Below are 26,155 nucleotides of genomic sequence, written 5' to 3' on the forward strand. Positions count from 1 at the left end.
TTGGCCATGTCTTCTTCAGAATATAAATCTAGACCTCTCAGTCTCCCAGTCACCCTGACTCGGATACTGATTGCATGTCATGGTGTCTTTTAAAACCGTGGTGTCTGGAGCTGATCAGAGCCAGAGAGGCAGACATTGTTTACCAACGAGTCCAGAAGAGTGCAAGGGTCTTCCCCTTGCACTTCTATTATTCCATCTCCTGGCTCTCCAGGGAAAAGGGGGCAAAGGCTCCCATATCTCCACAATGAAAGGGCACCAGGGAGCAGGGGCAATTATTTATTTTTTATTATTGCCTCCCTTCTGTATGAACTCTGTCATTTGGGGTCAGTTATGTCAATTTCAACATCTAAGGGATGTCTTCTTTTCAAATATAAAAAGAAGAAGGGCAATCATGTATATGTCTGGAGATTCCATGGTCTTAAATAAAATCTGAAAGGAAGTCCAGGTTTGTGTTAATAAGGCACATAGAGTAAAACTTGTGGTTTTAATAAAATAGGTGAGGCACATTATTTAATAAAATCATAAAATAGATGAGACACACTGATATAGGATAGAATATGCAAAGGATCCTAATCATTTTATCGGTGTTAGAACAGCTAGGAGTCTTTACACAATTTGCTTGAAATCATGCAAATGGCAATAGTAAATAACCTGATAAAGAGACAGGTTTCCCTGGCCACTGTCCAGTACACACATCTCACTCTAAGACACAGCGACTCAGAGTTCAACAGTTCTTTCTTCGTGGTTGCAAGGTATAACACTTTCCACAGAGAAGAAAAGTAAATAGAATTCCAAAGACATGTTTGGTCTTTAAAAACTCTCAGTTACACATTCAGATGATTTAATTATTCACCTTTTTAAATAAAAATCAAGACGTGTGAGATTTGTAGAGATAATCTACAAATGATCTCTGCTTAAAAAAAATCTTGCACTGAAATCATCAGGCAAAGCTCAAGTGTTGACATATGTTAGTAACACTTTAAGAAATTCTAGTATTGCAGGGCAATGAGAGGCAGTTTGCTCAAAGAACACAATTTATATTTCCATTTGTTCTTGTAATGCAGAAGAGGTGGTACATACACAATGGAATACTAACTACTCAGCCATAAGAAACAAACAAATCCTACCATTTGCAACCACATGGATGGAACTGGAGGATATTATGCTCAGTGAAATAAGACAGGTGGAGAAAGACAAGTATCAAATGATTTCCCTCATTTGTGGAGGATAACAACTAAGCAAAACTGAAGGAACAAAACAGCAACAGACTCACAGACTCCAAGAAGGGACTAGCAGTTACCAAAGGGGAGGGGTGGGGGAGATCAGGGGGAACACAGTGTAGCACAGAGAAGGCAAACAGTTGACTCTGTGGCACCTTACTACACTGATGTGCAGTGACTGCAATGGGGTATGGGCAGAACACAATAAAGGGGTGAATGTAGTAACCACATGGTTTTTTCACGTGAAACCTTCATGAGAGTATATATCAATAATACCTTAATAAAATAAATGAATAAATAAATGAAAGAAAAAATCTTACTTCTTGGCAATAAGTGAATCTGTGGCAAATTACTACACTGATGGACAGTGACTGCAATGGGGTATGGGGGGGGTGACTCGATAATATGGGTGAATGTAGTAACCACATTGTTTTTTCATGTGAAACCTTCATAGGGGTGTATATCAGTAACACCTTAATAATAATATAAAAAAGAATCTTACTTCTCAACTTCCTGGGTATTAAAATGCAATCTTATCTTTAAGATGGGACCCTTCCTGCCTTTTACTCTGTTGTTTGTGACTGGGCTTACTTGCCACATTAATTGCCCAGGTTATATATTACTTGATCAGGGGCTCGAGGAGGAAAAGCAGCATCTAGGCAAAGTTAAAGATAAGCCTGGCCTTCTAGCAAGGTAAAGTAAATTTTACAATAGCCTCATTTAATTGACACAATGAAGACATGGGCTAGGCTGAGGTATTTTCTTATCTGGGGGACGTTCACACATTCCAGGCCAAGTTACTCCTGGCTTTCTTCAATCTTCACTGAAGAACGCTTATACTACTACTAGTTTGATATTTTACTTTAGAGAATTAATGTGACTCTGACTGTGCTCAACTGTTTAATATGGAGGTTTGGTAGGGGTCTTTTTCCAGAGGCCCTCACCCTACCCTGACTACACCCACGGTCCCTATCTCAGAATCTCTGTGGCTAGTTACAAATTACTCAGTTGCAGACTACAAACCTCAATGACAGAAAAACAGGAATTTTTAAATACAAGAAAACGCACTGTCAATTCGCACACCAAAGTAAAGAAACTTCATTCCCAAATAAAAAATACGAGAAGTACCTCATGAAAAACCTTTAATTCTAAAGGCGCTTCCTCCGGGAGGCCTCTCCCCCGCCGCCCCGCCGCGGGTCACACTTGAACTTCAGCTCGCCCGGCCCTCGCCCTTGAGGCCCCCGCCGAAAAAATCCACACACTGCATGACGCCCACCGGCCTCCACACCAGCGCAGCCCGGCCTGTCTCCTCCGCCTGCGGCCCCGTCACGGGCGGCGGTAGCAGGTTGGCGGCGAGTAGCCGCCCTCACCACCGGTCCTGGACGGAGGAGCAGCGGCTCCGACGAGCCCCTCTTCCCGCTGCCCCGGCGAACTTCGCTGGCCGCTCGGACGGCGGCTCTCGGCGCACTTGCTCCACCTCCTTCCCTTCCCGGGCAGCCCCTCCGGCAGAGCGCGCCGACTCCCGACCCGCGACCCCCGGCCGGGCCCAGCGAGCCCAACACCCGCGTCGGCCGCTTCCCGGCCCCATGGGCGACGCACTGCCTGCCGAGCAACTTGCACGGCCGCCCCCTCATCCGGCTCCACCGCCACCTCAGGCGGAGGCAGGGATCCCCGCGCCCCGTCCGGGCCCGACCGTGCCCCGAGGACACGTACCATCCGGCCCGCAGAGCTGTCGCTGTCGCCTTCATCCCTTAAGTAAGGCCCGCTCTTGACCAACCACCGTATATCTGCGGCAGCGTAAGCTGCTGCGCGCCCGTGCTCTCGATGGCCTTGGCGATGCGGTCGGCGTGGGACAGGTTGCCCCCACGCACTGTGGCGGGACGAGCTGCTCTTGCGCGTTTGCCTCTCAGCGGCCGCCGAGGCCGAAAGGCAGACCCGCGGCGGCAACGGGGTTCCGGATCGCGCCGCCCCACGGCGCCAGGCTGGAGGTGGCAGAGCTGGACTGACTCAAGACGGCCGGGCGGCGGCTCCAAGTCAGCGTTGATCACCACCCGCCGCCCGCCGCGGGAGAGCCGAGAAGGGGCGAGAGCTGCGCCGGGGGCCAAGCGGGCGCGGAAAGGAGATTCGAGGTTGGGGAGCGAGGTCGGTGCTGCCAGAGCAAACGCGCCGGGAGGAAGGCGCACCCGAGCACGGCGCGGTTCCAACATCTGGTCTACGCCGGGCCGCTCCTGAGGACAGGGCCGGAGGACCAAAGCACGGAGCCGCTGGAACTCCCTCTCCCAGGGGACCTCGCAACTCTACTGACTGTTGAATAGGAAGGCGGTAGCACCTGCAGTTACTGCGCAGCTGCCGGACAAACGTGCTCTGCGAGCTTTCCCAGTGGTTGCCTGCTCCGTGCGCTCATTGGTCGCCAGGGCCGTCAGTCGAGGGGGGCCAGCCATTGGGCGCGCTCGCAGAACCCGGTACTCCGGCGGCTCAGCAATAGCTGCAGGCGACGCCGCAGCCGTATTCAGCAGTCAGTAGCGTCCCGAGCGCCCCCGGAGAAGAGCGCTCCAGCGGTTCTCTCCCTGCCAGGGTCCACCGGCCCTGTCCGCAGGAGCGACCTGCGCATCCGGTCCGCCGGCCAGTCCGCACAGCGAAACCGGCGGAGACCGGATGTTGGACTCGCGCTGTGCTGTGTTGCGCCTTCCTCCAGGCGGCATTCGCTGACGGCACCGACCTCTCTCCCCTTGCACAGTAACTATTGCAATTCCTGCCATCACATCTGTGTTACAGATGAGAGAGAAGATGCTGTTTCCGGTTATGCTTGAACCTCTTTCAGTGTATAGAAGCAAATTATGTGGCCATACCTAGCTGAAAAAGACCGCAGGGGAGGCTTTTAGGTTCTGTATTTTGAGAGTTTAGGAAGGCAATCCAGAAAGTGGTTGGGGTGGGTTTTTTGAGTAAGCCAACATATAAATTGTTACATGGTCTACATTTTTCTTTTAAATCAAGCTACCTTGGGTATAATGCTAAAGATTTTAATTTAAGGCAAAGCGCTTTCTACGATAAGAACAAACAAAAATAGCGTTTTAGAGCACTTCAGTATTCATAAAATGCAACAATCTATTGAGATTATATCAATGTGCTCATTTTATAGTTGAGAATGTGGAAATTAGGAGTTTTTCTATCTACCTGTATAGTTAGAAAGTAGAGGGTTGAAAGTTGAATCAGGTCTTGATTTTAAATCTAATGCTAGTTATACATCAATAAACCAGCAGCACAGTATTTATTTCTAATCCTCACGTTTAGATAAAAACACATTTTTGGTCTCACAAAGAAAATCTCTGGAGGATATTTTATTACCCTTTAAGCCATTATGTAAATAAAACTATGATTATGGTCTTCATTAGTTTTTTTTTTCTTTTCCATCATCACTATTATATTTTGGTTTACAGAAAAGTGGAAAAATGAAGGAAAAAGCACAAAATAATAAATATTATGATGATTGATAATAGAAATGAACATTATTTTGGTCTTAATAATATTTATGGAATCCTTATTAATAAAAAGTGACTCATAATCGCCTAGATATATCGCAGTGCAAATTTAAATGTCAGAAATGACTTTAGGTTTTAGTTCAATAAATGCTTAGTTTCTTTTGAAGCAATGATGATGTTCGCATCTTAGCATTCTTGTCATGTAGATATACTACCCTTTAAATATGCAAAATAAAATCTATCTTTCAAACTATAATAATTGGGGATAACAATATTTCACTAAATTCCAAACTTTATGGAAAATGTCCAGCCAGTCTAACTCAACTCAGAATACATTTGATCTCTTCTTAGATGTTGATTATTGTCCAAGTTCTAAGGACAATAAGTCTAAATGGGGCATAAGAGATGTAGAAAGCAGTGATTCATGAGAGACTTCCTAGAAGAGAAAGTTGAAGGATGTGAAGATGTGCTTTCTAGGAAGAAAGAAAAGCTTATCAAAGGTCTGAAACTTGAGTTTACATGACATACACAAGGAACTGAGTATATTCCAGTCAGCATTAGATTCAAATGATAATCTCAGAAACACTCTGCTGACACACCTACAAATAATGTCTAACCAGACATCTGGGCATCCATGATCCAGTCAAGTTGACACATAAAATTAATCATCAGAACAGTTGACCTTATGATATGAGGAATGGACTACATAATGGGAGATAATAAATGATATGAGTCCAAGGCTTTTATAGAAGCTGCAATAAATGTGCTAAATCAACAGCCAATATAGGATGCTGTTCCTCCCTTAACCAGAGTATATAAAGGCAGGCAAAAGGTGTTCTTCCCCCCTGAGCTATAGTTGTTTGCTGGGGCTGAACCCTCACCCTGCTTTGCTATACTTATGTGCCTTACCTGAACCCTCACCCTCTTACAGTCTGGTTCCTTGAAGGAGTATCCCCAGTGCCTGGCTCAATGGTGTCAGGCACTTAATAAATTTTGGCTGGATGGTTGAGAGGCAGTCAAAGAAGGATATAGGAGAAAGCGAGGGAGGAGAGGAAGGAGTGGGAGAGAGAGAAGCAGAGGGCTAGAAGGAAAACTAGAGGGAGGCAGGAGGAAGGCAACGAGCCCTGAAGGAAGCCAGTGGACTATACGTGGGACCTGCAGTGAGAAAAGGCTGTGGGAGGCTGGGAATGGGTGTGGTCACTGCTGAGAGGACCTGTAGAAAGTCAGGCCTCTAATTTTAAGTTTCTATGCACAGAACCATATAGCTCTTTGGAAGACAGGTGAAATTAGCCAGCTTATCCCTCTCCCCCAGCAAACCTTTCTCTGTTTTACTTTTGGTTTGGTTTCACTGAGGGGAGCTGGTTTCACAGAGAAATGATACTTCAAACTGTGAACCTCCAGAGCAGGCCAACAGGACTTCCTTCCCAGCTCTGATGCCCTCAGGCCTCACTGGCGAGGGCGGGGCCAGGCCGGGAGGGGGCGGGCTTGTGACATCACCCTTCTGTGCCCCCGCCCTCCATTGTCCCAGGTTCGGAGCCTAGAAGGCGGCAAGGGAAGAGCCTTGGGGTCGCAGAGTACTGGCCATTCCCAGTCCGGTCAGGATGGAGGGAGGACGCCGGAGAAGAGGCACAGGGCATGCGAGAGGGGAAGGTGGCAGAGGGGCAGAGCCGGCCCGGGCTGCTATGGAGCGGTACCTCAGCACCTGCTCCAAGACAGCCAGCGCCGCCGCCACCGCCACCAAGACGGTCGCCAGCGACCTGGTCACGGACAGCCGGCAGTGCGGACACGTGAGTGGCAGCACGCCCGTCGTCGTGGCCCTCGCGGGGCTCCAGCCTTTGGGGAAGGGGGCAGGGCTAGCCACAGGCGGGCCTCCCGGGCCATAACCGGCCCGCCTCGGCATCCCGGCGCGGCCAGAGGTTCGGGCTCCGCTGGCCCCCGAGCGGCTGCGGCGCAGCGGGAGAGGAGCTGGAGGGCGGGAAGCGGGAGGGCTTTGGGCTGTCTGTCAGGGAGAGGTCCTTAGACCCTGAGTGTGGGACTCGGGGTTTTTTTGGTTGGAGTAGAAGTAGCTGGGTCTAAACTAAATGAGTAATAACTGAAAGGAAAGACAAAACTCTCCAATTGTCTCTGATAGGGTGCAGACAAAACCCACTTTCCAGGGATCGGAGCAGCTCAACTACTGGATCTCCCTTTTGGGGTCAAGTTGCCCAGGATCCCAGGAAGCGATTCTTTGTACCGTACAACAAAGTTAAGTGAAAAGGTAATTTTTAACTCTTAAAAATTTTTCTACTTGCTGTTAAAATTCAGGCGCTACATCATGCAAAATACATTAAGGGAATTTGCACTAACAGTCACTGGAGAACAAAAAACTCACATAAAAACCTAAGGTATTGTTTAGGATGTATATACGTAACAACTTCAATCTTTCAAGATTCTGCTCACAGCGCATAATTAAGTTATAATTTCCATTGCCCTTGGTTTGCATAATTTTACTCAATCTTTGGTGTTGTTGTTATCATTAATCTACAATTATATGAAGAACATTATGTTTACTAGGCTCCACCCTTCACCAAGCACCCCACACACACCCCATCACAGTCACTGTCCATCAGCGTGGAATCACTACTTGCCTTCCCCGTGTTGCACAGCCCTCCCCATGCCGCCCCTTACTTGCTAATTACACATGCTACTCATAATACCCCCTTTCTTTTCCCCGCCCCTTATCCCTCCCTTCCCACCCATCCTCCCTAGTCCCTTTCCCTTTGGTAATTGTTAGTCCATTCTTGGGTTCTGTGACTCTGCTGCTGTTTTGTTCCTTCAGTTTCTCTTTGTTCTTATACTCCACATATGAGTGAAATCATTTGATACTTGTCTTTCTCTGCCTGGCTTATTTCACTGAGCATAATACCCTCTAGCTCCATCCATGTTGTTGCAAATGGTAGGATTTGTTTTCTTCTTAAGGCTGAATAATATTCCATTGTGTATATGTACCACACCTTCTTTATCCATTCATCTACTGATGGACACTTAGGTTGCTTCCATTTCTTGGCTATTGTAAATAGTGCTGTGATAAACATAGGGGTGCATCTGTCTTTTTGAAACTGGTCTGCTGCATTCTTAGGGTAAATTCCTGTAAGTGGAATTCCTGGGTCAAATGGTAACTCTATTTTGAGCATTTTGAGGAACCTCCATACTGCTTTCCACAATGGTTGAACTAATTTACATTCCCACCAGCAGTGTATGAGGGTTCCCCTTTCTCCACACCCTCTCCAACGTTTCTGTTTGTCTTTTGGATGGTGGCGATCCTTGGATGGTGGATATCTTATTGTGGTTTTAATTTGCATTTCTCTGATGACTAGCGATGTGCAGCGTCTTTTCATGTGTCTGTTGGCCATCTGAATTTCTTCTTTGGAGAACTGTCTGCTCAGCTTCTCTGCCCATTTTTAATTGGATTATTTGCTTTTTGTTTGCTGAGGTGTGTGCACTATTTATGTATTTTGGATGTCAACCCTTTATCGGATCTGTCATTTAATGAATATATTCTCCCATACTGTAGGGTACATTTTTGTTCCATTAATGGTGTCCTTTGCTGTACAGAAGCTTTTCAGCTTGATATAGTCCCACTTGTTCATTTTTTTGTTTGTTAGTTATCATTAATGTACAATTACATGAAGAACATTATGTTTACTAGGCTCCCCCCTTCACCAAGTCCCCCCTGAAATCCCCATTACAGTCACTGTCCATCAGCATAGTAAGATGCTGTAGAATTACTACTTGTCTTCTCTGTGTTGTACAGCCCTCCCCATGCTCCCCCAACATTGTACATGCTAATTGTAATGCCCCCTTTCTTTTTCCCCACCCTTATCCATCCCTTCCTACCCATCCTCCCCAGTCCCTTTCCTTTTGGTAACTGTTAGTCCATTCTTGGGTTCTGTGATTCTGCTGCTGTTTTGTTCCTTCAGTTTTTCTTTGTCCTTATACTCCACATATGAGTGAAATCATTTGGTACTTGTCTTTCTCCACCTGGCTTATTTCACAGAGCATAATACCCTCTAGCTCCATCCATGTTGTTGCAAATGGTAGGATTTGTTTTCTTCTTAGGCCAGCTTAGTATTCCATTGTGTATATATACCACATCTTCTTTATCCATTCATCTACTGATGGACACTTAGGTTGCTTCCATTTCTTGGCTATTGTAAATAATGCTACGATAAACATAGGGGTGCATCTGTCTTTTTGAAACTGGGCTGCTGCATTCTTCGGGTAAATTCCTATAAGTGAAATTCGTGGGTCAAATGGTATTTCTATTTTGAGTTTTTTGAGGAAACTCCATACTGCTTTCCACATGGTTGAACTAATTTACATTCCCACCAGCAGTGTATGAGGGTTCCCCTTTCTCTGCAACCACGCCAACATTCATTGTTGTTTGTCTTTTGGATGGTGGTGATCCTTACTAGTGTGATATGATATCTCATTGTGGTTTTCATTTGCATTTGTCTGATAACTAGTGATGTGGAGCATCTTTTCATGTGTCTGTTGGCCATCTGAATTTCTTCTTTGGAGAACTGTCTGTTCAGCTCCTCTGCCCATTTTTTTTTTTTTTTTTTTTGAGAGGGCATCTCTCATATTTATTGATCAAATGGTTGTTAACAACAATAAAATTCAGTATAGGGGGGTCAATGCTCAATGTACAATCATTAATCCATCTCAAGCCTAATTCTCGTCAGTCTCCAATCTTCTGAATCCTCTGCCCATTTTTTAATTGGATTATTTGCTTTTTGTTTGTTGAGGTGCGTGAGCTCTTTATATATTTTGGATGTCAACCCTTTATCGGACCTGTGATTTAATGAATATATTCTCCCATAATGTAGGGCACCTTTTTGTTCTGTTGATGTTGTCCTTTGCTGCACAGAAGCTTTTCAGCTTGATATAGTCCCACTTGTTTTTTTTTTGCTTTTGTTTCCCTTTGCCTGGGGAGATATGTTCATGAAGAAGTTGCTCATGTTTATGTCCAGGAGATTTTTGCCTGTTTTGGTTTCATGATTTACATTCAAGTCTTTGATCCACTTTGAATTTACTTTTGTGTATGGGGTTAGAGAGTGATCCAGTTTCATTCTTTACATGTAGCTGTCCAGTTTTGCCAGCACCATCTGTTGAAGAGACTGTCATTTCCCCATTGTATGTCCATGGCTCCTTTATCGTATATTAATTGACCATATATGTTTGGGTTAATGTCTGGAGTCTCTATTCTTTTCCACTGGTCAGTGGCTCTGTTCTTGTGCCAGTACCAAATTGTCTTGATTAATGTGGCTTTGCAGTAGAGCTTGAAGTTGGGGAGCAAGATCCCCCCCACTATAGTCTTCTCAGAATTGCTTTGGCTACTCCGGGCCTTTGGTGTTTCCGTATGAATTTTTTAACTATTTGTTCCAGTTCGTTGAAAAATGCTGTTGGTAATTTGATAGGGATTGCATCAAATCTGTACATTGCTTTGGGCAGGATGGCCATTTTGACTATATTAATTCTTCCTAGCCAAGAGCATGGGATCAGCTTCCATTTGTTAGTGTCCTCTTTAATTTCTCTTAAGAGTGTCTTATAGTTTTCAGGGTATAGGTCTTTCATTTCCCTGGTTAGGTTTTCTCCTAGGTATTTTATTCTTTTTGATGCAATTGTGAATGTAATTGTTTTTCTGCTTACTTTTTCTTTTAATTCATTGTCAGTATGTAGGAAAGCCACAGATTTCTGTGTTAATTTTGTACCCTGCAAAGTTGCTGAATTCTGATATTAGTTCTACTAGTTTTGGAGTGTAGTGTTTAGAGTTTTTTATGTACAATATGTCATCTGCAGATCGTGACAGTTTAACTTCTTCTTTACCAATCTGGATTCCTTGCATTTCTTTGTTTTGTCTGAGTTCCATGGCTAGGGCCTCCAGTACTATGTTGAATAACAATGGGGAGAGTGGGCATCCCGGTCTTGTACCTGATCTCAGAGGAAAAGCTTTCAGCTTCTCGCTGTTCATTATGATGTTGGCTGTGGGTTTATCATATATGGCCTTTATTATGTTGAGGTACTTGCCCTCTATACTCATTTTGTTGAGAGTTTTTATCATGAATGGACGTTGAATTTTGTCAAATGCTTTTTCTGCATCTATGGAGATGACCATGTGGTTTTTGTCTTTCTTTTTGTTGATATGGTGGATGATGATGGATTTTCGAATGTTGTGCCATCCTTGCATCCCTGGGATGAATCCCACTTGGTCATGGTGTATGATCCCTTTGATGTATTTTTGAATTCAGTTTGCTAGTATTTTGTTGAGTATTTTTGCATCTACGTTCGTCAGGGATATTGGTCTGTAATTTTCCTTTTTGGTGGTGTCTTTGCCTGCTTTTGGCATTAGGGTGATGTTGGCTTCATGGAATGAGTTTGGGAGTATTCCATCCTCTTCTATTTTTTGGGAAACTTTAAGGAGAATGGGTATTATGTCTTCTCTGTATGTCTGGTAAAATTCCGAGGTAAATCCATCTGGCCTGGGGGTTTTGTTCTTGGGTAGATTTTGATTACTGCTTCAATTTCATTGCTGGTAATTTGTCTGTTTAGATTTTCTGTTTCTTCCTTGGTCAGTCTTGGAAGGTTGTATGTTTCTAGGAAGATGTCCATTTCTTTTAGGTTTCCTAGCTTGTTGCCGTATAGGTTTTCATAGTATTGTTTAGTAAGTCTTTGTATTTCTGTGGGATCCATCGTGATTTTTCTTTTCTCATTTCTGATTCTGTTGATGTGTATTGATTCGCTTTTTCTCTTAGTAAGTCTGGCTAGAGGTTTATCTATTTTGTTTATTTTCTCAAAGAACCAGCACTTGGCTTCATTGATTTTTTTCTATTGTTTTATTCTTCTCAATTTTATTTATTTCTTCTCTGATCTTTATTATTTCCCTCCTTCTGCTCACTTTAGGCCTCATTTGTTTTTCTTTATCCAATTTTGATAATTTGATGTTAGACTATTCATTTGGGGTTATTCTTCCTTCTTTAAATATGCCTGGATTGCTATATACTTTCCTCTTAAGACTGCTTTTGCTGTGTCCCACAGAAGTTGGGGCTTTGTGTTGTTGTCATTTTGTTTCCATATATTGCTTGATCTCTATTTTAATTTGATCATTGATCCATTGATTATTTAGGAGCATGTTGTTAAGCCTCCATGTGTTTATGAGCCTTTTTGCTTTCTTTGTACAATTTATTTCTGGTTTTATAGCTTTGTGGTCTGAAAAGTTGGTTGGTAGAATTTCATTCTTTTTGAATTTACTGAGGCTCTTTTTGTGGCCTAGTATGTGGTCTATTATGGAGAATGTTCCATGTGCACTTGAGAAGAATGTGTATCCTGTTGCTTTTGGGTGTAGAGTTCTATAGAGGTCTATTAGGTCCATCTGTTCTAGTGCACTGTTCAGCGCCTCTGTGTCCTTACTTATTTTCTGTCTTGTGGATCTATCCTTTGGAGTGAGTGGTATGTTGAAGTCTCCCAAAATGAATGCATTGCATTCTCTTTCCTCCTTTAAGTCTGTTTTTATTTGTTTCACATATGTTGGTGCTCCTGTGTTGGGTGCATGTATATTTATAATGGTTATATCCTCTTTTTGACTGAGCCCTTTAACATTATGTAATGTTCTTATTTACCTCTTGTCACTTTCTTTGTTTTGAAGTCTATTTTGTCTGAGACTAGCACCGCAACACCTGCTTTTTTCTCCATGTTGTTTGCATGAAATATCTTTTTCCATCCCTTTACTTTTTGTCTGTGCATGTCTTTGGGTTTGAGGTGAGTCTCTCGTAAGCAGCATACATATGGGTATTTCTTTTTTTATCCATTCTATTATTCTGTGTCTTTTGATTGGTGCATTCAGTCCATTTACATTTAGGGTGATTATTGAAAGATATGTACTTATTGCCATTGCAGGCTTTAGATTCGTGGTCACCAAAGGTTCAAGGTTAAATTCTGTAATATCTTACTGTCTGTCTTAAGTCGCTTATTGACCTATTATAAACAGTGTCTTGTGATTATTTCTCTCTTTATTCCTACTCCTCTGTTCTTTATATGTTGGGTGTTTTATTGTGTGCTTTTTTGTCTTTCCTTTGACTGCTTTTGTGGGTACTTGATTTTATTTTTTGCCTTTGTTTAGTTTTTGGTTGGTCTGCTTTCTTTGCTGTGATTTTATTTTCTCTTGTGACATCTATTTAGCCTTAGGAGTGCTCCCATCAAGAGCAGTCCCTTTAAAATACCCTGTATAGGTGGTTTGTGGGAGGCAAATTCCCTCAACTTTTGCTTGTCTGGAAATTGTTTAAACCCTCCATATTTAAATGATAATCGGGCTGGATACAGTATTCTTGGTTCAAGGCCGTTCTGTTTCATTGCATTAAATATATCATGCCATTTTCTTCTGGCCTGTAAGGTTTCTGTTGAGAAGTCTGATGTTAGCCTAATGGGTTTTCCTTTGTAGGTGACCGTTTTCTTCTCTCTAGCTGCCTTTAAAACTCAGTCCTTGTCCTTCATCTTTGCCATTTTAGTTATTATGTGTCTTGGTGTTGACCTCCTTGGGTCCCTTTTGTTGGGAGTTCAGTGTACTTACCTGGTCTGAGTGACTATTTCCTCCCCCAGTTTGGGGAGGCTTTCAGCAATTATTTCTTCAAATACACTTTCTGTCCCTTTTTCTCTCTCTTCCTCTTCTTATACCTCTATAGTGTGGATATTTTTCCTTTTGGATTTGTCACACAGTTCTCTTAATACTGTTTCATTCCTGGAGATCCTTTTATCTCTCTCTGTATCAGCTTCTGTGCGTTCCTGTTGTCTGGTTTCTATTCCACTAATGGCCTCTTGCATCTCATCCATTCTGCTTGTAAGTCCTTCCCGGGATTATTTTATTTCTGTAGTCTCCCTCCCTACTTTGTCTGTTAGCTCTTGCATTTTTCTCTGCAGCTCCATCAGCATGGTTATGATCTTTATTTTGAATTCTTTTTCAGGAAGATTGGTTAGGTCTATCTCTCCAAGCTCCTTCTCAGCCATTGTCTGTGTGATTTTGCGCTGGATCAAATTCTTCTGCCTTTTCATGGCGATAGAGGTAGTTATGGGGAGCTGGCACGTGTTTTGGCTGGAAGAATGTCTCTTCTTGCTAGTTTGTGGCCTTCCTCTACTGGGAGAATGGTGACCCCTACCGGCTTGTGCTTGGCAGCTGCATGCTGGCAGGGTCTCTGATTCTTTCCCGGCTGCTGTGGAGTAAGCTCCATGGGTGCTGTGGGTGTGGCGACCCTCACGCTGCTGCTCCACTTTGGCGGGGCCGTGCCAGAGGAGGATCAGACAGGAGGCTGTTTATGGCCGTGAGGGGCCTCATAGCTGTGCTGCCACCCAGGGGGTTAGGGTGTCCAGAGTTCCCTGGGATTCCCAGCTGCTGGGCTGAGTGTTCCGGGATGCTTCCATCCAGCTCTAGGGTCCCTGTCCCTTTAAGACTTTCAAAAAGCACTCACTTTTCTTTTGTCCCTGGGCCTCCGGCTGTGGGGACCCGCTCACAGGTTTTACTGTTCCGTTTCCCTGGTATCCAGCACACCACTCCCTGTGTGTCTGCAGTCCCAGTGTGGCTGGCTAGGGCTGGGTATTTAGCAGTCCTGGGCTCCCTCTCTCTCCCCACTCTGACTCCTCTCCTCCCACCTGGAGCTGGGGTGAGGGGCACTTGGGTCCCGCCGGGCCATGGCTTGTATCTTAACCCCTTTGTGAGGCGCTGGGGTCTCACAAATGTAGATGTAGCCTAGCCGTTGTACTGTATCTTCTGGTCTTTCTTTTAGGAATAGTTGTATTTGTTGTATTTTCAAAAATATATATGGTTTTGGGAGGATATTTCCGCTGATCTACTCCCGCCACCATCTTGGCTCCTCTCTTGTAAACTATTTTTTAAAAAGATGTTCTATGTTAAATTAATTCCCCCAAACTTTTTTTACAGGGAAACCAATTATTTTAACTGACAATAGAAGGGTTTCCCTGGCTGTAATGAATGGATTTATTTTAAAGATGCTCTTTCTTTACAGCATTAACCCAGTTTTGGTCTTGAGAAACATACTGCCATAACAGCTAAAATTCTGAATCTAAAAGAGCACTCCACTCCTTGACTGATTGTTGGTGTTTCCCTTCACAGGAAAGGTAGAGGCTTCTTATCTGTCTCACTAAATTCAAGACATTACCTTATGCGATTCCTTTCTTTACCCTCTCAAGGAAGCATTGGTAATTAGGGGAATTCCACTTCATAATTTAGACCCTTAGAGGGGATTGAAGTCTGGTGTTAAGCAAGAGGTCAGAAACTTACCAAGGAAATTTTAAATGGAAAATGAAAGCTAGCATCCTATCAGGTTCCTTTAATCTGCCTTTTTGTTCACATCTGAGACATCCTTTAACCTACCTTTAGGGAGTTCTTTTTACAGTCGTGCCCAGCCAGTCTCCTTAATGTTCAGAATCTCACTGAGGTACAACTGCCAGACTAAATACAGAGGTAACAAATTGGTACCTGCAGACAGGTCTGGATTGGTGCACAATGGGTGGGGTCTTATAAGTGGAATAGGATGCCTGCAAACAGGGCAGCTGTTCTCAGGTTTGCTGCATCTCCCACACATTCTAATTGCCCTTCACTTGAGCCAATTCCTGCTTTGATAATACTTCAGACCAAAACTTATTTTTGTATTAAAAAAAACTGCAAGGAAAGCAAAAAGAAGGAATGCAAAGGCAATATCAGGACTTCCACGTTTACTTCCGCCCTGCACTTGTTCCCTTTCAGAGGTTCTTCCATTGCCATACTGCAATTTAAAAAATGGACTAAGAACTCACACCAAATACAAAACACACAAAAATCCCTTATATTCACTTTGGTAATGTTTTAAGTCACAAATGAAATTAAGTAACTCAGCTTTTTCCCCTAAAGTAATAGATATAGAAACATGACTGTAGCTTAAATTTTCCACCTTTTATATTTTAATGGCTATTATATAAGGTATTTGGTTCATACACATATGGAGAAACCTCAGTCCTTATCAATATCCTTTATAATTGACACTTCAATATATTGAACTTTATAATAAAGGCCTTGAAATTTTTACTGACTGGCAGAGAACACTGGGCTTCTTGCATCAGCTAAGACCCCAAGTAAAAATAACTCTTTAATCCACTACCTTTAACATCTTGAGTTTTACTTCTGTTTTTTGTTAAAATTGCTTCAGTGAATCCTGGTGAAAGACTTTTCCATTTTTCTTCCTTTTTCAGATTACTGAGATAAAATAATCATAATTAATATTATCCTTTTATCCACTGAATATAACACTTTGACCTGGAAGAGGGAAGAGGAAAAAGATGAATTAAAGCAAACTTTTTCCTATTCCGTTTCTTTTCCTTTCCTCCTTTCTTCTCTGTCTCAGGGCCAGGGACTGACTGATGGAGTTTAGGGGAGGAATTCATTGAGTGAGGGTGGACTTTTAGACTAGTTCTGGTCAGTGGGAAAAGAGGTAGGGATAAACAATTAGTGTTCATTAATCCAAATTTTTCTGTTGCTTGTTTTTCCTTCAAATTCTTCTTGCATGCTTTATTTTCAGTGAACAGTCTAGTCATTTCAATGGGTTGATATTTAAAAGTGAAATTCTGTTTTTACATTTATAACAATAATTACATAACTAATTTTACATTTATAATATTTCAAAATTTGTGTTTGCAGCTCTTTCAACCTTCTTATGGTTTCAATCTGACAGATCCTTATTGTCGAATTTTGGAAAATCAATATAATAGTCTCCATGATCCACATTTAAGAGCATACCATCGACGCAAGGATATCCTGGGAAGGTTGAAGAAAGGTGGATACATCACCAGCAATAATGAAGTGGGTTGAAGATTACTTCTCTTTAATCATTGAAAGCCTCCATATATTTCTGGGTATAGAAGGGGTATCACCTTTAACTCGGTCAGGAGAAATGGTTAATGGGAAATTCCATTAATTGCTTAGTATATGGGTCAAGGGAAATCAGATAAACAGTTTCTAAATTAAACTTTTTCCCTTCACCTTTTTTCTTTGTAATGTCAAAAGATGGTGGTCAAATAATTCGAGAATGTCAAGTTAATTTTCCCAACTATATCATAGGCCTCTTTCTGTCTCTGATGTCATATGCTTGTCAAAGATTATGTCCCCTACACTTCTTGAAAAGTTGAAATAGAATGGGAACCTAGCAAAATCAGCTTGGTAGAATCCTCAGATTATATTCTTACTGGGTTTGAACATTACTATTACATTAGTATTTTCGTAACTCCAGTTGGGTGTACTAAATTCCTTTTTGTGGCACAAGTATTATTAATAATGTGTTTTGGATAAAGATTGCCTATTGATTAACAATTGTAGAGAGATATCACTTAAAAAATTTTTAGCAATTTATGTTCTTGATACCCAAATGTCACCAAAATGGTATGCTATTACTATTTTTAGTCTGGAAAGTAATTGTTAGGATTTTTAAATATGTGTAAAAATTAATATATTTTTTTGTTGTTTTAGGTTGTATGTTCCTTGAAAGAGTTTAATAAATATAGAGAATATTTGAGAAGCTTAAAATTAGATTTTGAAAAAAACTGTGTAAAAGAACAGGTAAGTTAAACACTTAAATCTGGTTTCTTTACATAGGGTTTGAAGGAAAGATTTGTTTGTATGCAAAGTACTTTCTTATAATATTTTTACCTTTAGTTTTGACAAACTAACTTTTCCAAATGAAAATTTAGAGCAGGGATAAATAATATTTTGAAGTTGCTCGCCAAGAAAGGGAAAGTGATTAATATGCCAGTGGTTGCTAGCATAATTGATGAATTAAATTGCTACTCACATATGTCCCTTCTGCCTGAGCTGATGCCAATAGGAATAGTCTATTGTGCTAGCAAGATTCGTAAGCTGGAAGCCAACCCAGCTTGAGCAGCAGGGAACAGTATGGGTAGTTACAATGTCCTACAGTGACTGAAAGAACATACACACTGTGTGTATGCGTACCCACACATGCAGCTGTGTTTATCACCAGTAAAAAATGTTCTTCAAGATGAAGTGGAATGATTTGGTGCAAAGTGAATGGATGTAGCCTTTCAGTTGTTTGACTCAGGTTGTGTGAGACTGTATGAGAGTGTGTGTGTTTTTGTGTTTGTGTATGCACATGCATACTCATGTGCATAAGTGAGTTCAGATTTTAGAGTTTACAGAGTTGGATAAAAATGCCAAATGTATGTATATGTACTTTTACAAATCGATGTTCTAAAGTTAAGAGAGTTTAGAAATGAAAATGACGTTTAAGTGTTCTGTATTTTCCCCCATTTCCCTTTCTGTGCCTAGAGTTTTTCCTCCATGTTTTCAAAACATTTCTTCCATGTTTTCCTTTAATTTCTTCTGAATGGGTAGCAAAATAAGATGAAATATTTATCTTTTATTTTAAGAGACAGAAATGTTTATTTCGGGTCAGTTGTCCATGTCTGGAATCGATTCAGATTAGATTAAAGTGCAGTTAAACACAATTGACTATTAACAAAGTACGGGAATTTTACTAAACTAAATATAAAAGGGCATATCAAACAACAGTTTTACTTCTGGGAAATGAAAAAGTTATATTTATATATGATAAATACTTTTTTTTAATAGAAAATGCTTGCAAAACAAGTAGTTTATTGTTGACACGCCTAGATGTGAGTGTAGGATTTACATAGCCCGGTTAAGCAGCTTTACAGAAATTTTTCAAACACTGGAAATTGAAATATGTATGATAATTTTTTATTCTACTTTGGGTTAACAGGTATCTTTTAGTATTGTCAGGGACTCACTGTTCATATGGCAAGATTAGTTTATTCCACTTTACTATAATTATTATGTTCTAATACTCAATATTACACAACTTTTTTTTAGTACACAGTCCCTCTGAGTTGGCCTTTCTTTTACTTCCAGAAATCCCTGAAAATATTACTGTTTTTAGAGAGCAACAAAATGCCTAGGTTCCCTTTACGTTTTGCCTGATGCCAATGAACAGTTCAAGGAGTTCTGGCCCATTATTTAGTGGCAACTAGTGCAATGGAACAGATTCTGGCAGTGGGAGTACCCATTAGACATGACCACTGATGGTAGGCATGGTAATGCCAGAGGCTGCTTGAACCATGTTAATGGGAGAGCTATTTGAATTACTGATGTTTTCAGTGGAGTTATTCTGAATTGTCTTTTTTGAATCATGTTTTAGTATGTGACGTTTTCAGTTCATTTTTGTGTGTTTCTTAATATTTTTATCTTTTTTAGATTTGACATTATATATAATTTTCTGCAAACTGTATGCTTAGAGTTATCAAAATCATTAGAAGATTTTGCCTTTGCATCTTTGTAAAAAATCAGTTGTATCACTCTAATTTTGTACTTTTTTCTGCTTTTTGACTTATTTGTCTATTGTACTCTCTTGATTATTGTACCTTTAATTCTTTAAATCAGTGTTAGCCTTCCAAGTTTGTTCTTTTAGTTTGATGTTGTTTTGACTAATCTAAGCCATTTATATTTCCATATAAATTTTAGAATCAGCTTGTCAATTTCTACCAAGAAATTTGCTGAGACTTTGATTGGAATTGTGTTGACTCTATTGGTCATCTTGGACACATGTGATTTCTTGATAATGTTGAGTGTTCCAACTCATGAACCAAATTTCCCTCTCTGTTTATTTAGATTTCCTTTATTTTTCTTAGCATTATGTAGGGTGCAGTGTACAGGTCTTACACATCGCTAGGTATTTCATAATTTATATGCTATTATACTTTGTATTTTTAATCTCAAATTCTGATTATTTGATGTTAATATATAGGAAAACATTTTCTTTTATCTTGCATTGATAAAATCATTTTTAGTTTATTTCTACATGCCAATTGAAATTCTACATAAACGATCATGTTGTCTATGAATAAAGATAGTTTTATTTCTTCTCTTCGAAATGGATGCCTTTTTCTTTTTCTTGCCTGATTGCACTGACCAGAACCTTCAATTTAATGTAAAATAGAAGCAGTGGTAGTGAACATTACTATGAAATATTTATGTTGTCCCCTCTCTCCTCTCTACAGACATATTAAGCTGCTTGATGTCCCACCCCATGCTGATATTTTCATTTTGTAGTTTTTTCTCCTAGTCTTCCCATTTGAATAGCTTCTTTTTTGAATACACATTAATCTCCTGCAATGTCTACTCTACCATTAATACATTGGTATTAATGTACTATACTGCATTTCTCATCTCACACATTTAAAACAATTGATTTTGGTAACTTATATGATCCATGTCTCTTTTTCAACTTATAAATATATAGAATACAGTTATGTTTTAATCTTTAATTCTAATGTGTTTCATTTCTGGGTCAATTTTGATTGATTTGCTCATTTTATGGCTCATATTTTCTTAATATGTTTGGCACTCTTTGATTGGATGCCAGATGTCATGAATTTTAGTTTTTGGCACTAAATATTTTCATATTCTTTAGGTTTTTCATTTTTTTTTAATATATTAGCTTTTATTATTTTTATTCTGAATATTGGAGAGACCTAAGCTAAGGAAGAATAATCTTTCAGCATTTCTTTTTTTTTTTGAGAGGGCATCTCTCATATTTATTGATCAAATGGTTGTTAACAACAATAAAATCCAGTATAGGGGGGTCAATGCTCAATGTACAATCATTAATCCATCTCAAGCCTAATTCTCGTCAGTCTCCAATCTTCTGAAGCATAACGAACAAGTTCTTACATGGTGAACGAATTCTTACATAGTGAATAAGTTCTTACATGGTGAACAGTACAAGGGCATTCATCACAGAAACTTTCGGTTTTGATCACACATTATGAACTATAAACAATCAGGTCAAATATGAATATTCGTTTGATTTTTATACTTGATTTATATGTTGATCCCACATTTCTCCCTTTATTATTATTATTATTTTTATTTTTAATAAAATGCTGAAGTGGTAGGTAGATGCAAGATAAAGGTAGAAAACATAGTTTAGTGCTGTAAGAGGGCAAATGTAGATGATCAGGTGTGTGCCTATGGACTAAGTATTAATCCAAGCTAGACAAGGGCAGCAAAACATCCACGGATGCAGAAGATTTCTCTCAAAGAAGGGGGGGATGAGGTTCTGAGCCTCACCTCTGTTGATCCCCAATTTCTCACCTGATGACCCCCCTGCAACTGTGCCTGTCTTAGGTTGTTCCTCCCTTAAGGAATCTTACCCGTCTCTGACTAACCAGTCATATTCTGGGGCCATACAGGGAAATGTAAAGTCGGTAAGTGAGAGAGAAGCCATATTGTTTGAAAAAAAGGTTAGCTTTTTACTTCTTTACAGATTTATGCCCTGTGGCTTCTATGCCCAGCACTTGTCTCGAGGTATCTTTACCACCTGGAGGAATTATGATACTCGGTAAATTCGATATGAGGCATGAATTCTATTTAACGGTTGTAATTAGGAAGGAAGAAGAAAAGCTACAGAGGTAGCAGATGGAAGAAAACATGGGAGGATTGATTCTTTGACATATCTTCTTGTAGAGTACCTTAAGTATGTATAGGTTTTAAACTACTAACTATTTTGCACACACATATTAACATAATAGGAATACGGTGACATAAACAAAGCAAATCTATAATTACCATCCATCTCCAGTGAAGCCAAGAAAACCATTTAGGCACCCTAGGCATTTGTGAAAATTTGTCTATGATATGATGGATATTGTCCTACTGTACTTGAACAGTCTGAGAAAAATCAGACAAATTAAAGCAGCCCATTTCTGGGATCTGTTCACATCCCATATGTTCTTTTAACCGTAGATAGTCTATAGTCATAAGATTTTGGAGCGCTACAACTTGCACCCCTCCCAACTCCTGGTTGAGTTCCAACAGTACAGATCCGGTCAAATTCGTTGTCTCACTGTATGCACATGCCAGCCTAGACATCTCCCTCCTCATTCCAATGGCAAGTCCAGGAAATGGTGGGGTGGACGCAGCCACAACCGCAGCATCGCCCGGATCCCTGTGGAGGCTTTTTGATGATCATCCCCTGGCACGAGTCCTCCAGAGAGTGCTGATGCCGGAAGCTCCTCCTCATATTGTATCTTAGTTCATTTTCTGGGTATCCAAGCTAGGCCTTGATCTTCTGCGTAGAAACAAACAGACCCTTTGCCCACACTTCGACATGCCCTCTATACCACTGTGCAGAACTCATTGGAGGTCAGCACACAGGGACTGCCTTTTTTTTTTTTTTTATTAAGAGAAAGGAATATTATCAGAAAAGAGTACCTCCATAGCTGATCATCTGACACCCTTTAAGTGATCAACATTAAGGATATTTAAAGCATGCGTTGATCTTTGATTTACCAATAGTTTTATCCTATCAAGGAGTAATCCCCCTTTTTTTCTTTCTTTCTTTCTTTCTTTTTTTTTTTAATCTTTAATCTACACTTACATGAAGAGTACTATGTTTACTATGCTCTCCCCTATATCAGGTCCCCCCTAAAAACCACATTACGGTTACTGTCCATCAGCTTAGCAAAATATTGTAGAATCCCTACTTGTCCTCTCTGTGTTGTGCAGCCCACCCTCCCCTTTCTCCTTCCCCCACCATGCATGCTAATCTTAATACCCCGCTTCTTCTTCCCCCCCTTTATTCCTCCCTGCCCACCCATCCTCCGCAGTTCCTTTCCCTTTGGTACCTGTTAGTCCATTTTTGGGTTCTGTAATTCCATTGCTGTTTTGTTCCTTCAGTTTTTCCTTTGTTCTTATACTCCTCAGATGAGTAAAATCATTTGGTATTTCTCTTTCTCCGCTTGGCTTATTTCACTGAGCATAATACTCTCCAGCTCCATCCATGTTGCTGCAAATGGTTGGATTTTTCCACTTCTTATGGCTGAGTAGTATTCCATTGTGTATATGTACCACATCTTCTTTATCCATTCATCTACCGATGGACATTTAGGTTGCTTCCAATTCTTGGCTATTGTAAATAGTGCTGCGATGAACATAGGGGTGCATCTGTCTTTCTCAAACTTGATTGCTGCGTTCTTAGGGTAAATTCCTAGGAGTGGAATTCCTGGGTCAAATGGTAGGTCTGTTTTGAGCATTTTGATGAACCTCCAAACTGCTTTCCACAATGGTTGAACTAATTTACATTCCCACCAGCAGTGTAGGAGGGTTCCCCTTTCTCCACAGCCTCGCCAACATTTGTTGTTGTTTGTCTTTTGGATGGCAGCTATCCTTACTGGTGTGAGGTGATACCTCATTGTAGTTTTAATTTGCATTTCTCTGATAATTAGCGATGTGGAGCATCTTTTCATGTGTCTGTTGGCCATCTGTATTTCTTTTTTAGTTCTATTCAGTTCCTCTGCCCAGTTTTTAATTGGGTTATTTGTTTTTTGTTTGTTGAAGCGTGTGAGCTCTTTATATATTCTGGACGTCAAGCCTTTATCGGATCTGTCATTTTCAAATATATTCTCCCATACTGTAGGGTTCCTTTTTGTTCTATTGATGGTGTCTTTTGCTGTACAGAAGCTTTTCAGCTTAATGTAGTCCCACTTGCTCATTTTTGCTGTTGTTTTCCTTGCCCGGGGAGATATGTTCAAGAAGAGGTCACTCATGTTTATGTCTAAGAGGTTTTTGCCTATGTTTTTTCCCGAGTTTAATGGTTTCATGACTTACATTCAGGTCTTTGATCCATTTTGAATTTACCTTTGTATATGGGGTTAGACAATGGTCCAGTTTCATTCTCCTACACGTAGCTGTCCAGTTTTGCCAACACCATCTGTTGAAGGGACTGTCATTTCCCCATTGTATGTCCATGGCTCCTTTATCAAATATTAATTGACCATATTTGTTTGGGTTAATTTCTGGAGTCTCTAATCTGTTCCACTGGTCTGTGGCTCTGTTCTTGTGCCAGTACCAAATTGTCTTGATTACTATGGCTTTGTAGTAGAGCTTGAAGTTGGGGATTGAGATCCCCCCTACATTATTCTTCTTTTCAGGATTGCTTTGGCTATTTGGGGTCTTTGGTGTTTCCATATGAATTTTTGAATTATTTGTTCCAATTCATTGAAGAATGTTGCTGGTAATTTGATAGGGATTGCATCAAATCTGTATATTGCTTTAGGCAGGATGGCCATTTTGACGATATTAATTCTTCCTAGCCAGGAGCATGGGATGAGTTTCCATTTGTTAGAGACCTCTTTAATTTCTCCTGAGTGTCTTGTACTTTTCAGGGTATAGGTCTTTCACTTCCTTGGTTAGGTTTTTCCTAGGTATTTTATTCTTTTTGATGCTTTGTGAATGGAATTGTTTTCCTGATTTCTCTTTCTATTGGCTCATTGTTAGTGTATAGGGATGCCACAGATTTCTGTGTGTTAATTTTGTATCCTGCAACTTTGCTGGACTCCGATATCAGTTCTAGTAGTTTTGGAGTGGAGTCTTTAGGGTTTTTTATGTACAGTATCATATCATCTGCAAATAGTGACAGTTTAACTTCTTCTTTACCAATCTGGAGTCTTTGTATTTCTTTGTCTTGTCTGATAGCTGTGGCTAGGACCTCCAGTACTATGTTAAATAACAGTGGGGAGAGTGGGCATCCCTGTCTTGTTCCCGATCTCAGAGGAAATGCTTTCAGCTTCTCGCTGTTCAGTATAATGCTGGCTGTGGGTTTATCATATATGGCCTTTATTATGTTGATGTACTTGCCCTCTATTCCCATTTTGATGAGAGTTTTTATCATGAATGGATGTCGAATTTTGTCAAATGGTTTTCCAGCATCTATGGAGATGATCATGTGTTTTTTATCTTTCTTTTTGTTGACGTGGTGGATGATGTTGATGGATTTTCGAATGTTGTACCATCCATGCATCCCTGGGATGAACCCCACTTGGTCACGGTGTATGATCCTTTTGATATACTGTTGAATTCTGTTTGCTAATATTTTATTGAGTATTTTTGCATCTACATTCATCAGGGATATTGGTCTGTAATTTTTTTTTTTGGTGGGGTCTTTGCCTGGTTTTGGTATTAGGGTGATGTTGGCTTCATAGAATGAGTTTGGGAGTATTCCCTCTTCTTCTGTTTTTTGGAACACTTTAAGGAGAATGTGTATTGTGTCTTCTCTGTGTGTCTGATAAAATTCCGAGGTAAATCCGTCCGGCCCCGAGGTTTTGTTCCTGGGTAGTTTTTTGATTACCGTTTCAATTTCTTTGCTCGTAATTGGTTTGTTTAACTTTTGTGTTTCTTCCTTGGTCAGTCTTGGGAGGTTGTATTTTTCTAGGAAGTTGTCCATTTCTTCTAGGTTTTCCAGCTTGTTGGCATATAGGTTTTCATAGTAGTCTTTAATAATTCTTTGTTTTTCTGTGGAGTCTGTCGTGATTTTTCCATTCTCATTTCTGATTATGTTGATTTGTGTTGATTCTCTTTTTCTCTTAATAAGTTTGGCTAGAGGCTTATCTATTTTGTTTATTTTCTCAAAGAACCAACTCTTGGTTTCGTTGATTTTTGCTATTGTTTTATTCTTCTCAATTTTGTTTATTTCTTCTCTGATCTTTATTATGTCCCTCCTTCTGCTGACTTTAGGCCTCATTTGTTCTTCTTTTTCCAGTTTCAATAATTGTGATGTTAGACTATTCATTTGGGATTGTTCTTCCTTCTTCAAGTATGCCTGGATCGCTATATACTTTCCTCTTAAGACTGCTTTCGCTGCATCCCACAAAAGTTGGGGCTTAGTGTTGTTGTTGTCATTTGTTTCTATATATTCCTTGATCTCTATTTTGATTTGTTCATTGATCCATTGATTATTTAGTAGCATGTTGTTAAGCCTCCATGTGTTTGTGAGCCTTTTTGTTTTCTTTGTAGAATTTATTTCTACTTTTATACCTTTGTGGTCTGAAAAAGTGGTTGGTAGAATATCAATATTTTGGAATTTACTGAGGCTCTTTTTGTGAGCTAGTATGTGGTCTATTCTGGAGAATATTCCATGTGCACTTGAGAAGAATGTATATCCTGTTGCTTTTGGATGTAGAGTTCTATAGATGGCCATTAGGTCCATCTGTTCTAGTGTGTTGTTCAGTGCCTGTGTGTCCTTACTTATTTTCTGCCCGGTGGATCTATCCTTTGGGGTGAGTGGTGTGTTGAAGTCTCCTACAATGAATGCATTGCAGTCTATTTCCCTCTTTAGTTCTGTTAGTATTTGCTTCACATATGCTGGTGCTCCTGTGTTGGGTGCATATATATTTAGAATGGTTATATCCTCTTGTTGGACTGAGCCCTTTATCATTATGTAGTATCCTTCTTTATCTCTTGTTACTTTCTTTGTTTTGAAGTCTATTTTGTCTGATATTAGTACTGCAACCCCTGCTTTCTTCTCACTGTTGTTTGCCTGAAATATGTTTTTCCATCCCTTGACTTTT

General features: G+C 40.5%; 2 protein-coding genes across 4 annotated transcripts in view; one reads left to right on the top strand and one right to left on the bottom strand.

Moving 5' to 3' along the window:
* SF3B1 (splicing factor 3b subunit 1) overlaps positions 1 to 3,523 on the bottom strand; it is a 117,588-nt gene extending 114,065 nt beyond the window's left edge. Inside the window, exon 1 of one of the 3 annotated variants that reach the window (XR_012123631.1) lies at positions 2,934 to 3,432. The gene's annotated coding sequence lies outside the window, so the exon portion shown is untranslated. Of the gene's footprint in view, positions 1 to 2,933 lie in introns of all 3 variants that reach the window. The other 2 variants (XR_012123632.1, XM_073218505.1) reach the window with 2 other exon arrangements.
* Positions 3,524 to 3,706: 183 nt separating this feature from the next.
* LOC118971813 (fibrous sheath-interacting protein 2-like) overlaps positions 3,707 to 26,155 on the top strand; it is a 51,651-nt gene continuing 29,202 nt past the window's right edge. The window contains exons 1-5 of the mRNA XM_073218507.1: positions 3,707 to 3,956; positions 6,228 to 6,486; positions 6,831 to 6,956; positions 16,419 to 16,580; positions 17,244 to 17,333. Of these exons, the coding sequence (XP_073074608.1) occupies positions 6,301 to 6,486; positions 6,831 to 6,956; positions 16,419 to 16,580; positions 17,244 to 17,333 (564 nt within the window). The 5' untranslated portion in view covers positions 3,707 to 3,956; positions 6,228 to 6,300. The remainder of the gene's footprint in view (positions 3,957 to 6,227; positions 6,487 to 6,830; positions 6,957 to 16,418; positions 16,581 to 17,243; positions 17,334 to 26,155) is intronic.

Source organism: Manis javanica, chromosome 12 (genome assembly GCF_040802235.1).
Source record: "Manis javanica isolate MJ-LG chromosome 12, MJ_LKY, whole genome shotgun sequence".
NCBI lineage: Eukaryota > Metazoa > Chordata > Mammalia > Pholidota > Manidae > Manis > Manis javanica.